We start from the raw sequence: 27,541 nt of genomic DNA, 5'->3' as shown, positions 1-27,541 counted from the left end.
TAAACTAGTTCCATTACATATTCACAGTATCTCTATTAGTACAAAGTTTGGCTGCAAAGTCATTGCTGAATCCTGTGTGGAAGACAACCATGGCCCACATGGTTTATCAAATATCTAAAGGCTACCCCCCTTTAGCCACATAATAATAATGAAAGGGCTTACATTGGTGTTTACATCCTGTATACTGCATCAATCCTACTTACACCAAGATAAATCACTAGTAAACTAAAACCTCACAGGGCATGGCATTCCTTCCTCATGCCCACCCCCCTATGAAAGTACAATAATCCGTAGTTTACGTTCCTCTAAAGGCACTTCTGTTCCTCAACCAAAATCACTTAGCATAGATATTACAGCCGAGTCTGTAAGAGACACTTAAAACCACATATTTACATATATACTGTCAAGGTGTTAACATAATTCCTCACGCAAACCTTTAAGTATAAGACATTTAACTCCATACCAAGACTGGCCTGTTCTGAGTTTTACTGACACCTGCGCAGAGGATCCTCTTCTCTCTGTCACTCTCCACCCAACTGTATAACTAAGAATGTTGATAAGAGAAACTTTTCATACTCTACTCGTCTTTTTTTCTCCATCTCTCTATTTTCTCTGTATCTCTCTCCTGTTTACCATGTCTATCTTTCAACCTATAAATGCATATCAGGTTAAATCTATTTTCAGTGTTGGTGTTGAGCATCATCTAATCTTTTAAATCCTCATTAATCCTATCTATATGTGACATATTATGGTTATACTCACTATCAGTATGGATTATCTACCCTAAATCTGTGTATTTTATGGTGTAACACGAGTCTGAAGGACCATAGTGTTACCTGCAGTTTAGTTCTCTATCAGCTTGGTTTGATTACATTTGTGGTGTGGGAAGTGCTTGGAGAACCATGGTGAGGCGTGGTGTCTGACTAGTCAAAGAGAGTCCATCCGGGGTACACTGAATTTAAATTCCCATACGGCACAACACGTAGTGCCCTAACATAATAATAAGAGTATGATTTTAAATCAATATTGGCATCCTTGCTTTCTTCCCACTCACTTCACTTCACTGATACTGCACACTCCCTTACAGGGACACTAGACCCCTGGTTTCACCCATTCGTGGCTGAGCATTTGTCTGTCCTACCACATCCTGCCTCTAGTGCACCTCCTTGAGAGTCCTTGTTGAGTGTGTGGTCATATCGGAGGCCCAGTAATCTGACACCTCCCTTCACCCCCTCTGCCTTTGCCTTTTCCTCTGAAATCCTTCGAGGGCAGATGCCACTGTCGAGGTGGCTGTGTCCAGTTCAATTTCCCATAGGCTGGGGGTGAGGTGCCATAAAACTGTCAGGGAGGGGATTCCTGTGTTCCATTTGAACAGACACTGGTACAGACATGAGACCCAGTCCCAGGCCCGGTGTCGGGGCTTGACCTTTTCTTTCTCCCTTTCACATAGTCCAGTTAGGTTTGAATTCAGACCTTGGCATAGATTCAAGCAAGACGTTTTCTTTCCATCTCACTTTCCAGACGAGTTATGAAGTTTGGAGCACTTTCTTGCAAAAATGGGTAGTCTAGATCAGCCCAGCCACAACTGAATGTCCCCAAAGTTGATAGTGTGTGCTGACCTTTCTTTCTTTCCTTTAGAACTCTTTTTTTTTTTTCCTAAGCACTGTTATAAAGCATTGTTATGCTATTCCTAATTCTTCCCCCTCTTCTGAGTCACTGCCTTCTCTGTCCTTATTCCATTCTTCAATTTTTCTAACTGTGCTCTCAGCACTTTCCCTAATGGACTTCGTGCTGTCTTTTTCACTGTTAATAGGAGCACTTGTGTTTACAAATCTGGCTGTGGACGTTTGTCCTCTTCCTCATTATCAGAGTCACTCAGAAGTCCTATTTCCAGATCCCCATCTATACTTATCCCTTTATTTTAAGTCAAACTGTTTTCTTGTCTTGCCTTCCACCACGTGTCCCCTTTTCTGGACTGTTTCTGACACTCAGACATCTCCACACCTCATGCTGCATTCTCCTCAAACTTCTTAATTGCCTTCATTATCTCAAACATCTTATGTCCTATTCCTACTTGTCCTGGCTTTTTGGTTAGTGAAGCCTGCTCTCTTATTTCTGGCATTAGATGATCAATTAATTCATTTTCTTTCTTTAAAAAATCAATTAAAAGTCTTTTCTTAATTTCAATTAAAATAGAAGTCTCTTCTTTCAAAAATGTCCTTTATCAAGTGATCCATTCCTGCCTCTAAACAATCCTGTTTTATTGTTTGTGTTACAAAGTCATTCAAGTGATAAATTCTTTCATCTATCTCATCCCAAAACTCCTCATAATCTTTGTCAATGGCGCTATTTCCCTTGATATATGACAGACCATCCCAATCTTCCTTTGCATTCTCGTCAGCCTTTTCATTACCCAGCGTGATGTAGTCACCACCCTTCTTGTGTGCTTTGCACTTACATATGGCCAACCGCTCAGGGCGCATCATGGCTGTTAAAAGCAATTGTATTTGCTCTTGATGTTGTATCGGAGATCCATCGGATTTCTTAAATCCTCTTTGCTTCCATTGCGCACCGTATACATGACACACATTATGGCTGTAAGCACTGTCCGTGTGCACGGTTGCTCTTTTCCCTGCAGCTAAACTACAAGCCTCAGTTAACGCCTTGAGTTCAGCCAGCTGTGCTGAACACGGCTGCTTACAAGGAATACACATTACTGTAACATACTCCCCTGGCCTTACCATTTGCACCACGCTAAACCCAGCCTGTGTTTTATTATCATAATGATGACTTGACCCATCCACGAAATAAACTACCTCTGCGTCACACAACGGTTCCCCCTCCAAATCCGGTCTGAGTTTGGAGAAAATCACAGAGTCAGCCACACACCTATGCGGGCTTCCCTCGTAATCAAGAGGCACTCTGTCTGCTGGATTACCCACAGAGTCACAAGTTTTAACAGTTACATCTGGACAGAAAGTCAAATCATAATATTTCAACTGCCTCTGTGCAGTGAGACAAAACCTCCCCTGTTCTGTAAGCTGAGCAATAGCATGGCTCGTATCGTTACACTTCCAAGCTGGTCATTCTTTTGCAGAATACCTGATCCTTCCTCTATTTCTCCCAATTTACAGGATATTTCATTTATTGCCGTACTCATATTGTTCATCATCTGCCCAAACCTTTGTTCTAAACCGTGAGTCAGCTCAATTTCGCCCTGAATGGTCCCTTGTATTCCTACAGCAGCGCCTTGCACAACAGGTAACTGTGGATACAGTCTATTTACTGCAGGAAAAGATTCATTTGAGAATACATACGGTGGGGGCCTGAAGGCATTTCTGTCTTCATGTTCCCTTTTCTTACTTTGATCATTAACTTGTTCTGAACTTTGTTTCTGGCTCAGAGCCTTGTTTTTCGCTATTTTCATAAAGGCGCGCAACGTTAATAATTCCTGTTTTCTCTTTGTCTCCCGTACTTCACTTGTTTCTTTATGCTTATGGTCATATATTTTTCCTTCCATTTGCAGAATCAACTTGAGATCCCAGGAGCCGTTCTTTGGCCACGGGTTCGCATCATTCTTAGTACGATCACTCCACTTTTTACTAATTTTTTCAATAATACTCGCCTCTGATGAGTACAATTTACTTATCTCCTCCAACGGTGTAATTTGTTCTGTGTCTACCAAAGCCATTTTTTAAGTCCAGAAATTACCACAGAATTATTCGTATTATATTATTCCTTTCTACTCTCGGTTCTACTTGTGTATGCAGAAATTCACTTGTGGCTCAAATGCGCATAACAGCCCCTCCTTTACCACGCACTCAGGCTTGTGGGCTTGGAATAGCCCCCACCCGTTGCCTTCCTTGCCTGTCTCCCTTTCTCTCTCTCGGGAGCGACTCTCCCGAACTCACAATGATTGATTCAAAGAAGTCAAAGTTGATCAGTTATTATGGTCAAATTACAATACTTTGGATGATGTTAATTACGATATCATTCAATATTTTACGCGTATGCATCCGCATATATATTTCACACCATTTCGTATTTCCTTTGTTAGTCACGAAATTACCTTTAAAGGGATATTCAATGACAGTTTTTCAAGTTAAATGTTTTACAGATCACAATTCTCACTTCTTCACAGAACTGTTATTTCCTGAAAAATAAAACTCATTTAGCACATACATCAACCAATCATTCAACTTCACTTTTCTTCATACAATGACCAATATCAGTACTTACTGACATACCAAACATTTATCACAACTCAACAAGTTGTTTTTCCAAATCTTCCAATTGACAAGGAAGACCCCTTTCTTTACACACAATTCTCTACTCACCATTTACCACTTTCTTTAGTAAATTAATATATTAAAGGCCCTGCCTTTCTCCACGGCAACCCCTGATTGCCTAAATAATTGTATCAGATTATGTTCACATGCAACCCATGCAATTCACATGCAACACATGCCGTGTCTAATAAGTTATGCCTAACTTTTTCCTAGACACACGGAAAAACTCCGGTTTTCCTTTTTCTCAGGCCGTTCCTCGAACGCCTTAATAATCTTTTCCGATTATTTTCACATGCAACACATGCTGTGTCTAATAAGTTATGCCTAACTTTTCCCTAGACACACGGAAAAACTCTGGTTTTCCTTTCTCTTAGGCGTTGCTCGAGCACCTTAATAATCTTTTCAGATTATTTTCACATGCAACCCATGCAATTCACATGCAACACATAAAACGAACAGTTTTTCCTAATTACTTTCAGATTTTACACACTCAGTCTCATTACAGGGTTTTTGTCTGAAGAATTTTGTCCAGGATAGGGTTTTCCTATTGACTCAATTTCCCCAGTCTGGCTAACAAAAATTATTCTGCTTACCGTTTTTTAATTTAGGTGCCTTGGGTCAAGCGGTTCCCCCCTCGGATCTTTTTCTGATCAGTCCCATCTGGGGTGCCAAATATGTCGTGGCTGATCATTCCATTTCTTTTTGTTTGTCAATGTATTTTCTGAGACTGATTGTAAAGAAAATCTGATAGTATTTATTGTAATCGTTAATGTCACAATAAGGAGACGTCCATGGTCAAGCTCGATCTCAGCGCATGTACTGGTTTCTTGGTACTATTTAAGCCTCGTTCTTGTGGGGCGTTGTCCCATATTAATTACCCTAATCATCTGTATTAGGTCTTGTATCGACTACCCCCAGGGGGTATATTTACTGAGGCCACCTTTGACCTGACAACTGTCTCTTCAGAGAGCCAGACTTCTTGTCTACTGTATACTTGGCACTTCTTGCTATTCTAAGAGTTCTTTACTGTAAGCATGTCCTTATCTGGTACAAGTGTCCTTATCTATTCCTGTACTGTACCTTGCGCTGAGAACCAGTCCATTCCATATTCACATTAACATAAAAAATATCCCACAACTGCAAATTCTGCTCGGAGGCAAAAGCGAAAGGAGAGTTCGCTCGTGGAAAAACTTGGTCCGAGTGGAAGCATGATTACCCAAACCGTCATCTGACACAGAAAGTCCATGTAGACGCATTGAAAACATTAAGACTTAGACATGGGAACTCTATCAAATTCTCACCGAAGATGCTTGTGCTTTACATTAAGTTTCGGGAGCAAACCGTTTGTGCTGAAAGACCGTTTTTGCTGAAATCATTCAGCTTTCAGGATGCACTGCAAAAAAAAAAACATCCTTGATGCCATTACCAAGTTCTACGCAGATCATGCGCTAGGCCATGAACAAAATGGTAATGGTTTACTTCAGATGGTGCTTCTGTCATGTTAGGCAGACATAAAGGAGCGGCTGCTTTACTGAAGCGTCAGGTACCGCACCTGACTGAGCAACACTGCGTGGCCCATAGGGAGGACTTGGGAATTGATGACGCATGGAATCCCTATAATGATAGAGGTAGAAACGCTACTCCGGACAGTATACTCCATGTTTTGCAGATCTACCTTTAGGAAAAATGACACCACGTCAATTAAATAGGCCAATAATTATTCTTAAGCACTGCATTAGCATTTTTCTTTCAATGAAGTTCCACTTAGATGTTGTACCTGCTGAGAAATGACTGAACACCTTGGATACTTTTATATATATATATATATATATATATATATATATATATAAATCATTTTCAGTCATAACCAGTGAACCAGTCATAACCTCCCTAAACCTTATTGAAGTTCAACCAAAGATCATTTAAGTTCAACTAAACTGACTGGTAAACACCATCATTAAAATGTTCCCAGTCCAGCCATTATAAAGGATATTGAATAAATATGAACCTTGTAGACATATTGATGCATTTGCTGTCATCTCTTTGAATCCCCTATGGCTAATGCAGGCTCGTGGTCATTTTCGCCAGGTTGCGTGGTTGCGAACTGCTCACAGTGCTGAAATGTGCGCTCAGAAAAAAAATGATTTGCTCAGTGCTGAAAAAAATTAGAGGGAACATTGGTGCCCCCCCCCCCCCCCCCCCCCTATATATATATATAAATAATTTTCAGTCATAACCAGTGAACCAGTCATAACCTCCCTAAACCTTATTGAAGTTCAACCAAAGATCATTTAAGTTCAACTAAACTGACTGGTAAACACCATCATTAAAATGTTCCCAGTCCAGCCATTATAAAGGATATTGAATAAATATGAACCTTGTAGACATATTGATGCATTTGCTGTCATCTCTTTGAATCCCCTATGGCTAATGCAGGCTCGTGGTCATTTTCGCCAGGTCGCGTGGTTGCGAACTGCTCACAGTGCTGAAATGTGCGCTCAGAAAAAAAATGATTTGCTCAGTGCTGAAAAAAATTAGAGGGAACATTGGTGCCCTTCCCCCCCCCCTTTATGTTTCGTGCATCGTGCCTGTCTGACTGTGCAGCATGTTTCCTCATCCAAGCACATGTCATGCCATTACTACTGACAGGCCTCAGATTATTCTCCTGTTGATGAGAGAAACAGCCACACTGGTAGAACCGGTCAAAGTATGCTTGTTCCCAAGAAGACTGGTATGCTTATGCATTCCTTTTAAGGTGCTCAACAAAAACCCCAGTGTACTTATTATTCATAATACTACCTTTCTGAGCGTTTAAAACATTTGCTGACTTGAGAGGCTACATTAACCTCATCGAACGCATTACCACTTGCAATGACCTTCCAGACTAAGGGGCAAAAAACTGTAGACAAGAGAGAACTGCTACACTATATTGTGTGGTAAAACATATTTAATGCAACAGGTTATTTCAAACAGTCCCTTTCAATTCAATTTCAATTTAACTTGGAGTCAAACAGTTCATTATTTTCAATTAAGATTTCAAAACATTTCACAACACACTGAGCATCAAAATCTGTTTTTAACTTGATCCCACGTCTTGGTTAGGGGTAGTGGAACACAGACATGAATCAGTTTTCAGCAGGACTATGCAATTGTACATCTGTACATCTGAACAAGAAGTTTAAAGTAACACTATGCAACAATTTGATACTTTTTGAGGTATGGTTTTTATAGGCAACTAGTTTTGGTACCATCCTCAAATTAATTTTGATAGCATATGGTCATGTGAAGGACAGATAAACACCTGTGTGTTCCCCACTAGCCATCCAAGATATGCCCTATGTAGTTCTGTGTAACGGGCTGGAACCCCCTGCAAAAATGGAAGAAAAGCTTTCACACGCATGACATTGCCAGCTATACTGCCAAAAGACACCAGTTAGTGTGTTGGCAAGCTTCTACCAGTGTCAGCTGGGCTGTTGGTGGTGTTTGCAAGGTTTTTGCATGCCTTTTAGGTAGTTAGATTAGTAGTTTTGGAACAGAACTCCTTATTGCTGCTTTCACAATATTATGAAAAACACTGCATGCACATCTTTTCACACGTGATTGATTAACTCACTTAATCTACATGCCTCGGGTCATACAGAGGGATCAAAAACAGGTCTAGGTGCAGACATAATAACCCCTTTCCCTCCAGATAAATAGACAGGTCTAGGTGGTGACATAATAACCCTTTTCCTTCCTGATAAATAAACAGGTCTAGGTGGTGACATAATAACCCTTTTCCCTCCTGATAAATAGGCACCGGACCCAGGTGCCACTCTCAGTTACAGCAGCGAAGCCGAGGTTGGAGCACTGGCAGTAAGGGTTTCAGAACGCCATCATTAATATACTTAATATACATCATATACTCATTGCATTCAGTTAAATAAACATATATTGTATCTGACGAAATTCACAACAAAGGATAAAACATACCAACGATGCCTTGTTAAGGTCCAGATGTATGCAGGTTAGCTGTAGATAACACGAACATGAAATAATACGCTTGAATTGGCTGATTAACGGTGTCGTGAGTTTAGTTCGTTTGTCCTTATTTATAGTTATATACGGGTCACGCGAATTGACAGTTAAGGCTTAGTTTGTATACTGACAACTTGAAATCAAAACACATATTGAAGTGCACGAACCATAACGGAAACACAATAGAATGTTAAACTGACATTGTGACAAAAAATCTATTCTCGCACCTCCCAACCAGACACATCGTAACAAAACACTCCCCGCCTGACGTGGATACACGTCACCCCAAAATCCATGCACAGTCCATTTACCCTGCCTCTGGAGGCAGAGGGAGCACTACTTCAGTGCCCGGCCCAACAAAGAGGCTAGTCCACATCTGGTTTAACGGTCTTCACCTCTACCTGGCACACTGATAACACAGGGATGGCCTGTGTTATCAGTCCAAGAGGCCATACATTCCTGCGTGCTTGGCTGATCTTAAGGAGAACAACACTTCCTGGCTGAATGTTTGGCTGGCTGGACTGCCACTTGTTGCGCGCCTGTAGTGTTGGGAGGAATTGCTTCCTCCAGCGGTCCCAGAAGGTGGTTGACAGGTGCTGAACCTGTTGCCACTGGGACTTGTAGAGGTTGGCAACTCCGAACTCACCGTCAGGAGCTGGAAGAATGTTTGACTTTTGCATGAGAAGAGCTGCTGGCGTGAGTATGAGCGGGTCATCAGGGTCCGTTGTCACTGGAACAAGGTGCTGAACCTGTTGCCACTGGAACTTGTAGAGGTTGGCAACTCCGAACTCACCGTCAGGAGCTGGAAGAATGTTTGACTTTTGCGTGAGAAGAGCTGCTGGCGTGAGTATGAGTGGGTCATCAGGGTCCGTTGTCACTGGAACAAGTGGCCTGGCATTGATGATCACTGTTGTTTCTGCCATGAAAGTCACCAGCACCTGAATGGAGAGAGCCACCTGGTCGTCTCTTTGTCACGCCCCGACGGCTTCACAGGTGGGCTGGTCCGCAGGACACGCTGGGGGCTGACCAGTGTCGTGGACGCTGTTGAAGTTCTCTTTCACATGGAACCCGTCGGGGCGTGGAGCAAAGAGAGTAGAGCGTTTCAGCTCTGTGGTGTTCGTGTGAAACGTGCTGATTGTCAGTGGTTTGTGGTCATTGCCTAGGCACACATTCCCGACAATGACCCGCCACAGGTCCAACTTCTGTGCATAGGGCAGGTTGTGAGAGCCATTCACCTGTTTGCGGACTTTATGCGCTCTGATAATGTCCTGTCCTAAGAGAAGCATGATGGGGGCTTGGGGGTCAATGCCTGGGATGAGGTGTGCCACTGACCTTAGATGAGCATGATGGAGAGCTACTTCAGGGGTTGGAATTTCCTCTCTGTTGTTCGGGATGTTGTTGCATATTATGAGGCTTGGCAACGGTATGCGAACAGTTCCATCAAAGGATTCCACTTCATAGCCATTGGCTCTTCTGCCTGCTGATTGCTCCACTCCAGCACATGTTCTCAGTGTGTATGGAGCCCTTGGACTTTGGTCGTTGAACACATCAAAGAACTGTGAGTGAGCCAGTGACATGTTGCTCTGCTCGTTCAGGAACGCATACAGTTTCACTGCTTTTTCTCTGTGGCCAGCCGGATACACTTTGACGAGGCATGTCTTCGAGCTTTAGCTGTGGAGGTGATATGTTGTGGCCAGGGGTCGTCTTTGATGGTGTGCACATCAATACATATGCAGCAGCTTTAAGTGCCTCTGCTTCAGCAATGGCTGCAGCTGCCTTTCTTTTATGCCTAAGTAATTCCAAAGAGTGCTCCAACTTCAGTTTAGCTTCCTCTTCAAAGTAGAGCAGACGTGCCTTTGCTGCTTCGGCTCTTGCTCTAGCTTGGACTGCCGCAGACCTTATGGATGATGCGCTGGATCTCACTGAGCACTGAGCTTCCGAGCGTGTATTTAAAGATGTGCGTCCACTGGTTGCCCTTGGCGACGACATGGCGGTTAGCTGTTAGCTTGCGCTGCGTTATCTTGCCTGTTGAAAGCTCGTTGTTTTACTGTGGCGTCTTCGGTATTCTCTACGCTGACAGCCAGCTAAACTCTTCCTAAGAATCACGACTCTGAAGATATAGTTCACGTCCACAGGTTTAATGATAGTAGATACGAAGTGTAAAACTGAAATTTACAAAAGACATAGACAAATCAATTCTAGCATAAACATACTCATTGCAAACTACTATAAATAAACATACATTGTATCTGACAAAATTCACAACAAAGGATAAAACTTACCAACGATGCCTTGTTAAGGTCCAGATGTATGCAGGTTAGCTGTAGATAACACGAACATAAAATAATACGCTTGAATTGGCTGATTAACGGTGTTGTGAGTTTAGTTCGTTTGTCCTTATTTATAGTTATATACGGGTCACGCGAATTGACAGTTAAGGCTTAGTTGCTGCAATACATCCAAAACAGCGCTGCCAGGATCCTGATGAGGGTCCGGAAATATGAGCACATAACACCAATATTACACTCACTACACTGGCTCCCTGTCTCTTTCCGGATTGACTACAAAGTCCTTATACTCACCCATACATGCATAAATGGGCATGCACCTCCCTACCTGCAAGAATGAATTACTCCCCAAACCTCCACCTGCACCCTCAGGTCTTCAAACAGCTCGCTCCTCCGCGTCCCCAAAACCAAGCTCCGCACCATGGGCGACCGGGCCTTTTGCTCGGCAGCGCCATGATTATGGAACAGCCTCCCTGACTACCTAAGGGCAACGCAGACGCTGGACTCCTCTAAAGCTGGACTAAAAACATTTTTATTCAGGAAGGCATTTCTGGCGTTGTGTTAAATCGTATGTTAAAATGTTTAAAAGTTTTCTATTATGCTTATGTTAATTCATTTTTATTGTATTGTATTATTATAGTTAGTTTCTAATATGTTGGCACTCTGAGATTCTTTTGAATGAAGAGTGCATTACAAAATGAAATAAATTATTATTATTATTATTATTAGTTTGTATAATGACAACTTGAAATAAAAAACACTTATTGAAGTGCACGAAACGTAACGGAAACACAATAGAATGTTAAACTGACATTGTGACAAAACATCTATTCTCGCACCTCCCAACCAGACATATCGTAACAAAACAATCATATTGTCCTGCCGTTTACACCACGTATGTATAGATCTTTATAAATACATAGTTAATCTGCATAGCCCTATCATATGGATATATTTGAAAAAAATGGAATGAGGGATTTCTCAGTGTATGAAGTGAATTGGTCGTCTTAGACATAACATTATTTTACATTCACATTCAGAGATATTTGAGGAGAATGCTTAGGCCTCTTCTGATCGTGCTGAATGCACTGGGAACATTGAGTCTGGTAGGAGCCTTTTGAAATTGAAATAACTATTGATATCGCAGTTCACAGCATTTTCCCTAAAGGGTTCCACACATCTGTTATCTTAATATGTATTATTTTGTTGGCTTAAACATATATTTTACAGTGTGAATAGTTCATTAATTCTGTCTGTGTCCATAGGTGAAATAACCTTTAACCTGTTCAATCTCAATGCCAGCCAGCACCTAAACTCATAGGTGAGTGGCTTTGCTTTAAATCTTTTCTATTCTACAAATTCAATCTAATTTGCAGATAAGAATTATGAAAAAGGTTTATTATGTACATATATTATATGGCTCTTTAGAATGTCAGAATTATTTTCCTATACTGACTGGCAGACTATACATTAACCCTTTACATATGTACAGTATAAATGTCATGTGTGTACAGAATTGATCTTCTTTGACTGTGAGTGAGTGAAAGTCAGAACTTTCATAAATTGATGGTGTTACATAACAACACTGATATTGCAACTATATTAATTCATTGATGTGTTGTTTCTTTTATCCCAAGAGCTTGAAGATGAAATTCGCAGCATTTCAAAAATAAACGAAGGTAAGCTCATATGCTAGATTCCAAATCAGAGATACCAAATGTAATGTCAAAAGGTAGAGGTGAAGGTTAATTAGTCACTAAATGCATATTTCGTCATTTTATTTGTCATTCAGGATTGAATCTATTTGAGGGAGACATAATGGAGGTAAGTCTTTTGAAAAGTCATTGTTTTCAGTGTGATAATGTCTGTTAATCTTATACTATTTTAGGCATTTCAGTTAACCCAGTTTACCCCTCAATGGCCACCCTCTCCTCATATATAGTCTTTGTATTTGTTTCTGACTCACACAGTCATCAACTGACTACCCACATATTCATCAACAATTTAGTCCTCTCAGACCTGGCCGGTTAAAAGACACGTTCAAGTCAGCCTTTCAACTGACATTTTAATTTGTGATCCCCTGTCCTCCCAGTCCTCCTGACAAGTGCAATGTGTGAAGATATGTGTGAAATGAGTCAAGATGGTGAACAATAGCATTGGGGATGGCTTTACAGCTTCAATATCAGCACCCCACAGACAGCATTCACTCTAAATGGACAGACACAATGAAATGCACGATAAAATAATAATACAGGACTTTCTTGGATTCATCTCCAGAGTAACTCGAGAAGCTCTACTTTGAGAGAGGGAGCCAAATGGAACACTTCTGTTCCCTATCTGCTGGGAAACACTCTTGGTGAGTACACAGACAACGGATATCACAACCAACAACAATTTATTAATTAATCCAGTGGCTCGAACTTTGCAGGTTTGTCAGTGCTTTTAGTAAGATTGACTGCAGTTTCTCAAATAATGACAACTGAACCACAACACAAGCTCAACTTGAGTGTACTTTTTACTATTGCTTTCAAAGATGTGCATTACAAAGGGATTATTTTGAGGGCCTTTGAGCAGTTTAGTCTGAAATCCTGCATCAACTTTATTCCACGGCAAAATGAAAATGACTTCATCCACATCCAGAAATTAGGAGGGTAAGGTCTTTCCTGTTAAAGAGGTTCACTGCACACAATGCTCTTTCATTTAGCTTGGGTAAATGAATACATTCAACATGTCTTGCAGGTGTTTCTCTTATGTAGGAAAAAAGGTTTCAGGTGGACAGAATGTTTCCATTGGGTTAAAATGCGCATTTGTTCCCATTGTGGAACATGAGCTTCTTCATGCCCTGGGCTTCTTTCACGAGCAGTCCAGATATGACAGAGATGACCATGTCACAATAATCTGGGAGAACATCCAAGAAGGTTCACAATCTTGCTGCATAATTTCTGAATAGTTTACATTTCCTAAATTCTAATATAAAGATTTGCCTGTTGTAGCATATGGTCTTATATGAAAGGCTTCAATAAATATATGAGAGATATGAAATGAATTGTTTCTATATATGTGTTTTGTATTTCCCCAAGGGGAAGAGAACTGTTTCAATAAAGCAAGTGAGGATGAGTCAAGCCTCCTTAATACTTCATATGACTACACATCTCTAATGCACTACAAAAAAAATGAATTCAGTAATGGAAATGGATCCACCATCATCACAAAGCAACCTGAGTTTCAAGATGTGATCGGCAACCGTATAGAAATGAGCTCAACAGATGCACTGGAACTGAACAGGCTCTATCAGTGCGGTAAGTGCCAATATCTGACACAAATAAATCAACTCATTTCTTCACTAGTTTGTGTATATCCAGTTTCATCTTTTTGAAAACTCAGATGCGTCAGTCTCCTTCCTGGACCACTGCAGCTTTGAAGATGAGAGCCTGTGTGAGATGAGTGTCTGCTCCAGGAGTTCAGCTGGATGGCAGAGAGTGAGCCGAGCTGATGGAGGTCCCCACTCAGACCACACCTACCTGGGCACTGACTCTCAGGGTGAGGTTTCTGTCCATGTGTACTGAAGAGAAGATGCACTGAAGTTAATTTGCTCAAATCACATGATTCTTAGACCATTGCACTGTTTGTGTTGTATTGTGTTGTGATGTATATTCTGTGTAAGCACACTGAGAGCCACTTTACCAAGTCAAATTCCTTGTTTGTGCAAACTTACATGGCCAATAAAACCTGATTCTGAAAAGACCTGATTCTGATTACAGATCTTAGGGTAAAACAAATTAATTTGTGTAGAATCACAACAAAGAGATTCATTTAAAGCACATTTAGTAATTTAGCAGATGCAAAGCTACTCCCAATATTGCGCAGATTTATTTTACACAAGAGCTATGGGTTCCTTTTTATACAGTAAATATTATGCACAAAAAAATGTGGTTTTCTTCTTCTTTGTGTATTTTCTGTAGGTTCCTTTATGCATTTCAGCACCAATCACAGCTCAAAGGGAGATTCAGCCAGACTGACCACCAGGAGGATGACTCCTGGTAGAACATGCAAGGTCCAGTGCCTTCAGTTCTACTACTACCACAGTGGGAATGAAACGGACCAGCTCAACATCTGGATCAGAGAGTTTGACAGTGAGGAGGATACAGAAGGAACCCGTAGGCTTATGGGCCAGATTTCAGGTATTTTGGTTATTTTGGTCATGTCACAAGTGTTTACATTAATCTCAGATAGCCATGGATTTTAATTCACACAAAATGTATGGAATTATTTGAACCAATACATTTTACAGACCTTTTTAATATTGTTATGGTTGAAATTTTATGTTGCCATTTGGGTCACTTTATGTACTGTATATTTTAAAACATTAAATTGTTAAAGATGTTTTCCAGTTTCCCCAGCTGAGTACTGGAAGGTCCACCTTGTTCCTCTGAACGCCACTAAGACCTTCCAGGTAGAGTTTGAGGCCCGCAAAGGACCTGGGTCGTCCAGCGGTGGCTTTTCCGTGGATGACATCAACCTATCAGAGACCGAATGCCCCCATCAGACATAGCAAATCAGGAACTTTGAGGAGGTTTTGAATACCAGTAATGATCCTACACTCCTCTATAGCCCAAGGTACTACTCCATAGATGGCTATGGCTATCAGATCGTGCTACGATTGCTGAACCCATATTTTGCCGTATTTGTGCGCTTGGTGTCTGGAGACTATGACGACACGCTGGAGTGGCCGTTGGCATGGAGGCAGATTACATCCCGGATAATGGACCAGAATCCACAGATGCAGCTGCGCTTGTCCTGGGAGAGGAGTTTGATGCCAGACCCAACACGGATGACAGGTGCTTATAGCCACAGCACTGATGAGTAAAGAAAATCATCTTTTGTTGTGTTGTGATTAACTTGTCTATCACACTAGCTCGTGCCCACTTTTTAAAGTCAAATGTGTTAAATTAATGCTTCATGCAAGTCTATATTGGCAGATGTTTCTTATTTGTTTACTCCTAATAAAATAACAACATTCAAATTATTCATAATAACTTCAGTTGCAGTAATTCTTTTTTGCTTTGTGTTAAATCCAGGTGGGAGCCCCCGAGAGGAGGGAAAACTAGTCACAGTGGGTGGTGAGACCTTTTATGCCTCAGGTGGTTGGGGATGGACAAAATTCATGACCTTGAAGGACCTTCAGAAGAGAGACTTTCTGAAAGGAGGCGATGCCATCTTCGTCTTCACCATGCAAGGTGGGTGTTCTTAAACCGCATACTGCATGTTCTCTGAGATTAGTCCCCTTCTTCCCTGGTGGCATTATGGGTTTGTTCTCTCTGTAAAGCTTCAACTTTCATAGATGGTAGATCTGAGTTTATGAAGAATATCAAATATCCAACTACTGTTCAGGTGGAGTGCCCCTCACTTAGATCCTCTTATATGCCTGCAGGAGATTGTGAGCTGATATACGTAGATACATTCTACATTATAAATATATGAGTTACATGATTGTGAGAGTCTAATTAGTCATGTGAGAGGAGAGATCTGAGTGGTTTAATGTCCCTGCCTTTCTCTCCATTTCAGATCTGAGCCCTCTGCTTACAAATAACTCACTGCCCTGTGCCACAATTCCTGTGCAGAATTTCACTTCAACTCCTGAGGAGAGTATTGATAACGTAAAAAAAATATTCATCACGTGCTAACATTTCAAAGTAAAATCTTTGCATTACAAGGAGTGAGTGGGTTTAGTAGTAGAATTTACTGTGTGTCTGAAATAGAATAGAGCTCATACCAATTTGTGGGATTACTGGGCAGCACGGTGGCTCAGTGGTTCGAATCCCGGTCGTTCCATGTCCTTTCTGTGTGGAGTTTGCATGTTCTCCCCGTGCCTGCGTGGGTTTACTCCGGGTACTCCGGTTTCCCCCACCATCATAAAGACATGCATTGCATCGTATGAATATGAATGAATGTTGGTGGTGGTCGGAGGGGCCGTAGGCGCTGATTGGCAGCCACGCTTCTGTCAGTCTGCCCCAGGGCAGTTGTGGCTACTGATGTAGCTTACCACCACTGACTGTGTATGAATGACTACTGGACTCTGTAAAGCGACTTCGGGTATTTAGAGAAGCGCTATATAAGATTGAATTGATTGATTGATTGACTGAAGTAAACGTATCAAGATAATACACTGTACACAGAGTATGTAGTATTTGTTTTGGAATATGAGCTTGGAATTTTATCTTTTTTTTTTTATGTGGATTGCAGGTAGACAACACCCAGTACAGCTCATCTTTATTCATGAACACCAGAAAAGATGACAAATACTTTAGCCATCAAATGCATTCCTATTGTGTCCTAAAAGAAATGTAATAACTGTAAAGACTAACTGAGGATTGGTTGACAGGCATTGCTTAGCCGGTGTGTAGTAATCAGCCGCTGTTTGTTTGTTCCAGCTCGTGTGACAGCTGGATGGCTTCCTCACCACTAATCCTCCTCCTCACCTTGATCTTGCTTGCTGTTGTTGCTGTTTTACTTTTATTTCTGGTGAATTTGTAATGTGTCTGTGTGAATAAAAACCGTTTTAGCATCATTTGTTGCACAGTTACACATTTCTTATTTAAATACTGGAGATTTGAACTTAAAAGGGTAACTGTCACTAGGAGAAAAGTACTGGAATTTCATAAACAGCAAAACCCCACAGTTGATTTTATACACTTGACACAACACACATGTTGTACCAAAATTCACAGGAGTTAATCTTGATGAGTGGAAGCTACAGTTGACAGATACCTGTCACTCATCATAGTGTGGAAATCAAGACGTGACGGCACATAGTGCACTCTGTGTCAGGCTCACAGGAAGCTGACAAACCTGTGGGGGAAGTTGAAATGGTGCAAATTACAGCGCAAATGCAAAAATAATAAACTTTCCTTTCTCAGTTGATTTGATAAACAGCACAATATTCAGTACCATTGACAAGACTTACTTTACTCTTTCCCCTCATTCATTTGTTTTTGAATTTAACACAGTTCTTAGTATTGTACTTTTTGTTTTTGTCCTTCAATGGTTTCAATATGGTTGTCTCATAGATGTTTTCACCCTGGACAGCATTCTGTTGGGCCTGTAAAATGGGCTGTGTTACACACTATAGTCATACTTACATATTCTGCCTTTAGGCATATGTAGTCAGGAATGTGGCTTTGTGATTCCTTCAGTACCTTGGATAGTGGCAGACGTCCCCCTTGTGGATAGGATCTGCCTAGAGTTCCAACATTGTACACGAGTAGCACCACCTCCCTTCTACGCTACGTAGCACTGTCATCCTGCATTGCCATTTCCAGTTTACTTCTCATGACTGCATAGGCTCACTTCACACTTTATGTTCATGTGAGAACACAACGCTGATATTTTAAAACACATACATCACTTATTTATTAATCGTGGGGCACATAGCTGCTTCCAATTTATTATGTAAAAAATATTTTTTAATTTAGCTTGAAACTGCTTGAAACTGCAATAAAATCAGTTCAGAGTCTACAGTTTGTCTCCAGATGTATTGTGATGCTTGCCTGTCTCCACAAAGCCAGGTGTCCTCTGGCGTACAGCATTCAGTAAGGACGGGAAAGGAGAAAGGCAGAGTTTCAGCAGATTTGTGCATGCAATTAGGGACAATGATTCATTCTCATATGTCACCAGATTAAAGAGAACTTGGACTTATACATTGTACTTTAACTACAGCCAAAGGCCTTGAAGCCATGTTTGTTCTGTCAGAGACCTAGTTTCTTAGGGCACAGTAAACTGCTCTGGGCACTTTACATGGCCTGTAAAACCAGTATTCCTGACATTTCAGCACTTCTGTCTTAGCGAGTAGTCAAAGGAGTACTTCTTCATAGTAGTTGGTCTAAGTCAGCTGTAGATGCCAAATAATGGTCTACCACAATAAATCTCCGATAAATCAGCTTTAATGCCACATTTACAAAAACACAAAATTGATCAATGTGGTAGGTCCATTTTTGGACGTTTCATTGTTTGAATCTAGCATTACATTACAGAACTAGGGAAGACACGCACTAAGCCAACTCCGCCTCTCTGATGACCTCCACGAACCCTCTCTGGGCTGCAGACAAGGTAACAACCAGCACCTGCGCGTTAAAAAAGGCACAGACAAGTATTGAAACGGGAATAGTATGGGTGGAGCATGAACATGAATTTGAAGATGATTCCAGTACTCTGTCTAGTAGTAGGACATTGTTGCATACTGTGTCTTTAATTAATTGTATTGACCTCCTTTGCAGCTTGCCCATTAAAGTGTCACCTACTCCAGGAAGGCCATCAACAGACTTCCAGCCGTCCACCCTGTCTGACTGTGCAGCATGTTTCCTCATCCAAGCACATGTCATGCCATTACTACTGACAGGCCTCAGATTATTCTCCTGTTGATGAGAGAAACAGCCACACTGGTAGAACCGGTCATACGGTGTGTTCTGTGAAAAGTATGCTTGTTCCCACGAAGACTGATATGCTTTTGCATTCCTTTCAAAGTGCTCAACAAAACCTCCAGTCCACCTCAGGTACAAACAAACAAAAAAAACACACACACACACACCAGGTGCTCAACAAAACCCCCAGTGTACTTACTATTCATAATAATACCTTTCTGAGCGTTTAAAATATGTGCTGACTTGAGAGGCTATTCACCTTACCACTTGCAATGACCTTGCAGACTAAGGGGCAAAAAACTGTAGACAAGAGAGAACTGCTACACTATATTGTGTAGTAAAACATATTTAATGCAACACGTTCTTTCAAACAGTCCCTTTCAATTCAATTTTAATTTAAATTGAACTTGATGTCAAACAGTTCATTCATTTCAATTAAGAAGATTTCAGAACATTTCACAAAAATAAACTTGATCACACTTCTTGGTTAGGGGTAGTGGAAACAGACATGAATCAGTTTTCAGCATGACTATGCAATTGTATATCTGTACATCTGAACAAGAAGGTTAACAATGGACTGAAAAACATGTGCATGCACATCTGTTGACACCTGATTGATGAACTCAATTCACCTACATGCCTCATGGGCTAAAGGCACAAAGGGACCCAAAAACAGGTCTAGGTGCAGCACCTTTCCCTCCAGGTAAATACGCTCCGGACCCAGGTGCCACTCTCAGTCACAGCAGTGAAGCCGAGGTTGGAGCACTGGCAGTAAGGGTTTCAGAACACCATCATATTGTCCTGCCGTCTACACCTACGTATGTATAGATCTTTATAAATACATAGTTAATCTGCATAGCCCCATCATATGGATATATTTGAAGAATTGAATAAGGGATTTTATGAAGTGAAGTGGTCTTCTTCTTTCACATTGACATTCAGAGATATTTGAGTAAAATGCTTACGCCTCTTCTGATCGTGCTGAACGCACTGGGAACATTCAGTCTGGTAGGAGCCTTTTGAAATTGAAATAACTATTGATATCGCAGTTCACAGCATTTTCCCTAAAGGGTACCACACATCTGTTATCATATTATCTATTATTTTGTAGTTCACTTAAACATATATTTTACAGTGTGAATAGTTTATTAATTCTGTCTGTGTCCATAAGTGAAATAACCTTTAACCTGTTCAATCTCAATGCCAGCCTGCACCTGAGCTCATTGGTGAGTGGTTTTGCTTTTAATCTGCTCTATTCTACACGTTATAAGAATTATGAAAAAGATACATTATGTACATTTATTATTTGGCACCTCAGAATGTCAGAATTATTTTCCTATACTGACTGGCGGCCTATACATTATCCCTTACATATGTAAAGTTTAAATGTCATGGGTGTACAGAATTGATCTTCTTTGACTGTGAGTGATGCTAATAATTTTTATACCATATATTTGGAGACAAGGTCTGAGATATGATCAGTTCAGGAAACAGGTTTAATCTTGTACAATGGTGCGCATTCAAGGGAGACAGAGACAGAGGTTTCACCTAAGACTCTTCTAATCAGCCAATGTAACATTTCAGTTTATATGCCCTCTGAGTATAAGGGGTGTCACCCTGTATTCATGGGGTCCAGGGCCATCAAGGCACTTTGATTTGACCAAGAGGAGGGGAGTGAGACCACTTATCACACCTCACTTATCACACCTCACTCAGGTCAAACCATCATAAGTATTCAACCAAAAATGCTTACATTTTAGCCTAAGTCCAAATAACAGCAACAGAAATAACTAGATATGAGATGCATTGAATTATTGACTATGGTATATCATTATTAACTCTGAACATTAAATTCTGATTCCTTCAGTGAGTAAAAGTCAGAACTATCATAACTTGATGGTGTTACATAACAACACTGATATTGCAGCAATATTAATTCATTGATGTGTCGTTTCTTTTATCCAAAGAGCTTCAAGATGAAATTCGCAGCATTGCAAAAATAAACGAAGGTAAGCTCATATACAGTATATTAGATTTCCAAATCAGAGATACAAAATGTGATGTCAAAAGGTAAAGGTGAAGGTTAATTAGTCACTAAACGCATATTTGTTCATTTTAATTGTCATTCAGGATTGAATCTATTTGATGGAGACATAATGGTGGTAAGTCATTTGAAAATGTATATTTTCATTGTTTTCAGTGTGATGATGTCTGTTAATCTTATACTTTATTAGGCATTTCAGTTAACCTAGTTTACCCCTCCATGACCACCCTCTCCTCATATGTAGTCTTTGTATTTGTTTCTGACTCACACGGTAATCAACTGACTACTCGACTACACGTTCAAGTCAGCCTTTCACTGACACTTTAATTTGTGTTCCCCTGTCCTCCTGACAAATCCTGAGTCAAGATGGTGAGCAATAGCATTGGGGGTGGCTTTACAGCTTTTATGGCAGCACCCCACAGACAACATTCACTCTAAATGGACAGACACAATGAAATGCACGATAAAATAATAATACAGGACTTTCTTGATCTCCAGAGTTACTCGAGAAGCTCTATTTCGATAGAGGGTACCAAATGGAACACTTCTGTTCCCTATCTGCTGGGAAACACTCTTGGTGAGTACTCAGACAACGGATATCACAGCCAACAACAATTTATTCATTAATCCAGTGGCTCGAACTTTGCAGGTTTGTCAGTGGTTTTAATAAGATTGACTGCAGTTTCTCAAATAATGACAACTGAATCACAACACAAGCTCAACTTGAGTGTACTTTTTACTATTGCTTTCAAAGATGTGCATTCCAAAGGGATTATTTTGAGGGCCTTTGAGCAGTTTGGTCTGAAATCCTGCATCAACTTTATTCCACGGCAAAATGAAGATTACTTCATCCACATCCAGAAATTAGGAGGGTAAGGTCTTTCCTGTTAAAGGGATTAACTGCACACAATGCTCTTTTATTTAGCTTGAGTAAGTAAATAAATTCAACATGTCTTGCAGGTGTTACTCTTATGTAGGAAAATTCTTTCCAGGTGGACAGAATGTTTCCATTGGGTCTGGCTGCGCATTTGTTCACATTGTGGAACATGAGCTTCTTCATGCCCTGGGCTTCTTTCACGAGCAGTCCAGATATGACAGAGATGACCATGTCACAATAATCTGGGAGAACATCCAAGAAGGTTCACAATATTGCTGCATAATTGCTGAATATAATATCTATCTAATAATATAATAATGACATAATTTCAAAATCCTAATATAAAGATTTGCCTATTGTAGCATATGGTCTGAGATGAAAGTCTTCAATAAATATATGAGAGATATGAGATGGATTGTTTCTATATATGTGTTTTGTATTTCCCCAAGGGTTTGAGCGCAATTTTGATAAAGTAAGTGAGGATTACTCAAGCCTCCTTAATACTTCATATGACTACACATCTGTAATGCACTACGATAAAGATGCCTTCAGTAATGGAAATGGATCCACCATCATCACAAAGCAACCTGAGTTTCAAGATGTGATCGGCAACAGTATAGAAATGAGCTCAACAGATGCACTGGAACTGAACAGGCTCTATCACTGCGGTAAGTGCCAATGTCTGACACAAATAAATCAACTCATTTCTTCACTAGTTTGTGTATATCCAGTTTCATCTTTTTGAAAACTCAGATGCGTCAGTCTCCTTCCTGGACCACTGCAGCTTTGAAGATGAGAGCCTGTGTGAGATGAGTGTCTGCTCCAGGAGTTCAGCTGGATGGCAGAGAGTGAGCCGAGCTGATGGAGGTCCCCACTCAGACCACACCTACCTGGGCACTGACTCTCAGGGTAGAAAAAAAGAGGATTTTCTGAAAAAAAATATCATTCAATGAAAATTCTAAATTTAAAACTTTTCATTCTATGTATGCAGCAAAATTATATGACTAACACTTAATGAAAGAAAACAAAAACTGTCAATTTTATTCATATCTTTAAAAAAAATAGGTCATGGCTTCTTCATGCACTTCAGCACTATAACTGGAGAAGAATGGGATTCAGCCAGACTGACCACCAGGAGGATGACTCCTGGTAGAACATGCCAGGTCCAGTGCCTTCAGTTCTATTACTACTACAGTGGGAATGAAACGGACCAGCTCAACATCTGGATCAGAGAGTTTGACAGTGAGGAGGACACAGAAGGAACCCGTAGGCTTATGGGCCAGATCACAGGTAATGTCCACAAACTCACCAAACCACCAAATTCTCCCTTTTTTTGCTAAAATATGATTCAGATAGTACAGGCTTTTGGGATTATCTGATTTGTGCCTCACAGCAAGGATTATGAATATTCAGGAATTTTTTTAGGATAATTGGGAAATGCTGAACACTCTCACTATGGGAAAATTACTACATTTTGTCAATATTGCAAAGTAGTATACGACTTAAAATATAACGTGTTTCATAGAGAATTTATCAGCTTCCTTATCTACCTACCTCCACTTCCCCTCTTAGGTTCTCCGGCTGAGTACTGGCAGTTCCACCATGTTCCTCTGAACGCCACTAAGACCTTCCAGGTGGAGTTTGAGGCCCGCAAAGGACCTGGGTCGTCCAGCGGTGGCTTTTCCGTGGACGACATCAACCTGTCAGAGACCGAATGCCCCCATCAGACATGGCAAATCAGGAACTTTGAGGAGGTTTTGAATACCAGTAATTATGGCACAATCCTCTATAGCCCAAAGTACTACTCCATAGATGGCTATGGCTATCAGATCCTGCTACAATTGCTGAACACATTTTTTGGTGTTCGTGTACGCTTGGTGTCTGGAGACTATGACGACACGCTGGAGTGGCCGTTGGCATGGAGGCAGATTACAGCCCGAATGCTGGACCAGAATCCACACATGCAGCTGCGCTTGTCCAGGGAGAGGAGTTTGACCACAGACCCAGTACTGATATCAGGTGCTTATAGCCACAGCATTGAGTAAAGAAAATCATCTTTAGTTTTGTTGTGATTAACTTGTCAATCACACTAGCTGGTGCCCATGCTTCATGCCAGTCGATATCGTCAGATAATTCTTGTTTGTTTACTATTAATAAAATAACGACATTAAAATTATTCATCATCAATCACAGTAATTTTTTTTTGTTTTTTGTTAAATCCAGGTGGGAAGTTCGCTTGGGGAAACCCCCGAGAGGTGGGAAATCTAACCACAGTGGGTGGTGAGACCTTTAATGCCTCATATGGTTATGGATGGGGATACTTCATGGCCTTGGAGGATCTTCAGAAGAGAGACTTCCTGAAAGGAGGCGATGCCATCTTCTTCTTCACCATGCAAGGTGGGTGTTCTTAAACTACATACTGCATGTTCTCTGAGATTAGTCCCCTTCTTCCATGGTGGCATTATGGGTTTGTTCTCTCTGTAAAGCTTCAACTTTCATAGATGGTAGATAAACCAAATGTGTTAAACCAACTAATGTGTTCAGGTGGAGTGCCCCTCACTCAGATCCTCTTATATATCTGCAGGAGATTGTGAGCTTATATAGTTGCATTCTACATTATAGATATATGAGTCACATGATTGTGAGAGTCTAATTATTCATGTGAGAGGAGAGATCTGAGTGGTTTAATGTCCCTGCCTTTCTCTCCATTTCAGATCTGAGCCCTCTGCTTACAAATAACTCACTGCCCTGTGCCGCAATTCCTGTGCAGAATTTCACTTTAACTCCTGAGGAGAGTATTGATGATGGTCCCTGTTCACGGTATGCTCTTCAAAACAGTATTCATTACGTGCTTACATTTCAAAGTCAAATCTTTGTATGATGAGGAGTGAGTGGGTTTGTTGGTAGAATTTTCTGTGTGTCTGAAATAAACTTAGAGCTCATACCAATTTGTGGGATTACTGAAGTAAACGTGTCAAGATAATACACTGTACACAGAGTATGTAGTATTTGTTTTGGAATATGAGCTTGGAATTTTATCTTCTTTTTTTTTAAAGTTTTACCACTACCACAACTACCACGGCAACAACCACCACTCCTACTACCACAACCACTCCTACCACCACCACAACCACGAGCACCACCACCACAGACACAGAGGGACCTGATGTGGATGGCAGGTAGACAACACCCAGTACAGCTCATCTTTATTCATGAACACCAGAAAAGATGACAAATACTTTAGCCATCAAATGCATTCCTATTGTGTCCTAAAAGAAATGTAATAACTGTAAAGACTAACTGAGGATTGGTTGACAGGCATTGCTTAGCCGGTGTGTAGTAATCAGCCGCTGTTTGTTTGTTCCAGCTCGTGTGACAGCATTTTGTGCAGCCTCTCCCCTAAGATGGCTTCCTCACCACTGATCCTCCTCATCACCTTGCTCTTGCTGTTGAGTCGCTGATTACCAGGATGGGCCAAGGTTCTGCATTCCATTCTGCATTACAGTCTAGATGCTCAAGGCAAAGAACATACTTTCTGATTACATCAATGGACATTGATGCTAAGGGTTGGCACACCGCTTACACATGTACTCATGGTGATCTTATTCTGGGAAGACAGTTGAAATTCAGTTTAGTTATTCAAGCTTTTAGTAAGAACTTAATACATTGGGAAGAGAGATGGTTCATTCTTAAAGTTCGCTTTGGATGAGCATGATTTAATGTAGAATTTTCATTTCATTATTTGATGGATCAGAGGTTGATCTAGTTTCCTTTACTTTTATTTCTGGTGAATTTGTAATGTGTCTGTGAATAAAAACCGCTCTAGCATCATTTGTTGCACGGTTACACATTTCTTATTTCAATCCTGGAGATTTGAACTTTAAAGGGAAACTGTCACTACGAGAAAAACAAAGTACTGGAATTGAATCAACAGCAAAACCCCACAGTTGATTTTATACCCATGACACAACACACATGTTGTACAAAAATGCACAGGAGTTAATCCTGATGAGTGGAAGCTACAGTTGACAGATACCTGTCACTCATCATAGTGTGGCAATCAAGACGTGACGGCACATAGTGCACTCTCTGTGTCAGGCTCCAATGAAGCTGACAAACCTGTGGGGGAAGTTGAAATGGTGCAAATTACAGGGCAAATGCAAAAACAATAAATGTTCTTTTCTCAGTTGAATTGATAAACAACACTATATTCAGTACCATTGACAAGACTTACTTTACTCTTTCCCCTCATTAATTGACTTTTGAATTTAACACAGTTCTTAGTATTGTACTTTTTCTTTTTGTCCTTCAATGGGTTTATTCAATAGTGTTGTCTCATAGATGTTTTCACTCTAGACAGCATTTTATTAGGCCTGTAAAATGGGCTGTGTTAGGTACACACTAGTCATACTTACATATTCTGCCTTTAGGCAAATGCGGACAGGAATGTGGCTTTGTGATTCCTTCAGTACCTTGGATAGTGGCGGACGTCCCCCTTGTGGATAGAATCTGCCTTCTTGCAGAGTTCCAACATTGTACACGAGTAGCACCACCTCCCTTCTACGCTACGTAGCACTGTCATCCTGCATTGCCATTTCCAGTTCACTCCTCATGACTGAAAAGGCTCACTTCACACTTCATGTTCATGTGAGAACGCAACGCTGATATTTTAAAACACATACAGTACATCACTTATTCTTTAATCATGGGGCACATAGCTGCTTCCAATTAGATTCAAGTTCGAACCTCCTCATAAAAGCACAAAAATGTTTATTTTATTTTATTTTCCTGGACAAAGAATTGCTTCTGCTTTACAGTATTTTCATCATAGTAAAACAAAGTGCTTTAACTGAGAATTCTCACACACACGCACTCACACACAAACGGTTAATTAAAACAGTCCAATTTTCCCTTGGCCAGCATTTTTATATAAAAAAGGAAGTTGCTTCAACATCACCAATCGACATGCCAATCACCTCCCTCAACAAAGCTCTGATTCAAATGTGTTCTCATCCAGCAGTTCATGGGTTAATCATGAAACTCAGCAGTGAAAAAGAAAAACATTAATGATAGCATGGTTTCAATGGTCCATTCTAACGCAAACCCCAGTTTGATCAGGCATCCCACCACCACATTGAGGCTCCGGTAATTTCACCGGTCTACAATAATCCTTAGAATGTCATTTTCTCTGTGTGTGTGTCTATGTGTAAACCGTTGGGTGACTGGATCTCGCTCAGTATTAAAAGGACGGCTTAAAAACAAACAACAACCCACTAACAAAACAAATGTACATCTGGTCGAGAGACTGCCAGCATAGAACACCCAGTCTCAGAGTCCCCAGGGAGGAGTGGAGCTCAAGCAGGCCTGGAGAGAAGGGGAGCGGTGATGGGTCCTGGATGGGGTTGGACTGGTTCTCCCTTGTGTGTCTGGATGGGGTGGGACTGGTTCTCCCTTGTGTGTCTGGATGGGGTGGGACTGCTTCTCCCTTGTGTGTCTGGATGGGGTGGGACTGGTTCTCCCTTGTGTGTCTGGATGGGGTGGGACTGGTTCTCCCTTGTGTGTCTGGATGGGGTTGGGACTGGTTCTCCCTTGTGTGTCTGGATGGGGTG

General features: G+C 40.9%; 2 protein-coding genes across 2 annotated transcripts; both read left to right on the top strand.

Moving 5' to 3' along the window:
- The first annotated feature begins 12,412 nt into the window (after positions 1-12,412).
- Positions 12,413-14,170, top strand: LOC116222350 (meprin A subunit beta-like). Its single transcript, XM_031576041.2, has 6 exons — positions 12,413-12,418; positions 12,872-12,950; positions 13,128-13,245; positions 13,334-13,512; positions 13,675-13,893; positions 13,979-14,170. The coding sequence occupies exons 1-6, from the start codon at positions 12,413-12,415 to the stop codon at positions 14,158-14,160; spliced, it is 783 nt and encodes a 260-aa protein (XP_031431901.2). The 3' UTR covers positions 14,161-14,170.
- Positions 14,171-21,293: 7,123 nt separating this feature from the next.
- LOC105910605 (meprin A subunit beta-like) lies at positions 21,294-24,423 on the top strand. The gene is made up of 7 exons (XM_042709129.1): positions 21,294-21,632; positions 21,810-21,927; positions 22,016-22,194; positions 22,382-22,600; positions 22,686-22,859; positions 22,998-23,222; positions 23,505-24,423. The coding sequence occupies exons 1-7, from the start codon at positions 21,494-21,496 to the stop codon at positions 23,975-23,977; spliced, it is 1,527 nt and encodes a 508-aa protein (XP_042565063.1). The 5' UTR covers positions 21,294-21,493; the 3' UTR covers positions 23,978-24,423.
- Positions 24,424-27,541: the final 3,118 nt, after the last annotated feature.

The sequence above is a fragment of the Clupea harengus genome, chromosome 11 (assembly GCF_900700415.2).
Source record: "Clupea harengus chromosome 11, Ch_v2.0.2, whole genome shotgun sequence".
In the NCBI taxonomy this organism is placed as follows: Eukaryota; Metazoa; Chordata; class Actinopteri; order Clupeiformes; family Clupeidae; genus Clupea; species Clupea harengus.
This window is presented reverse-complemented; position numbering and strand designations above follow the sequence as displayed.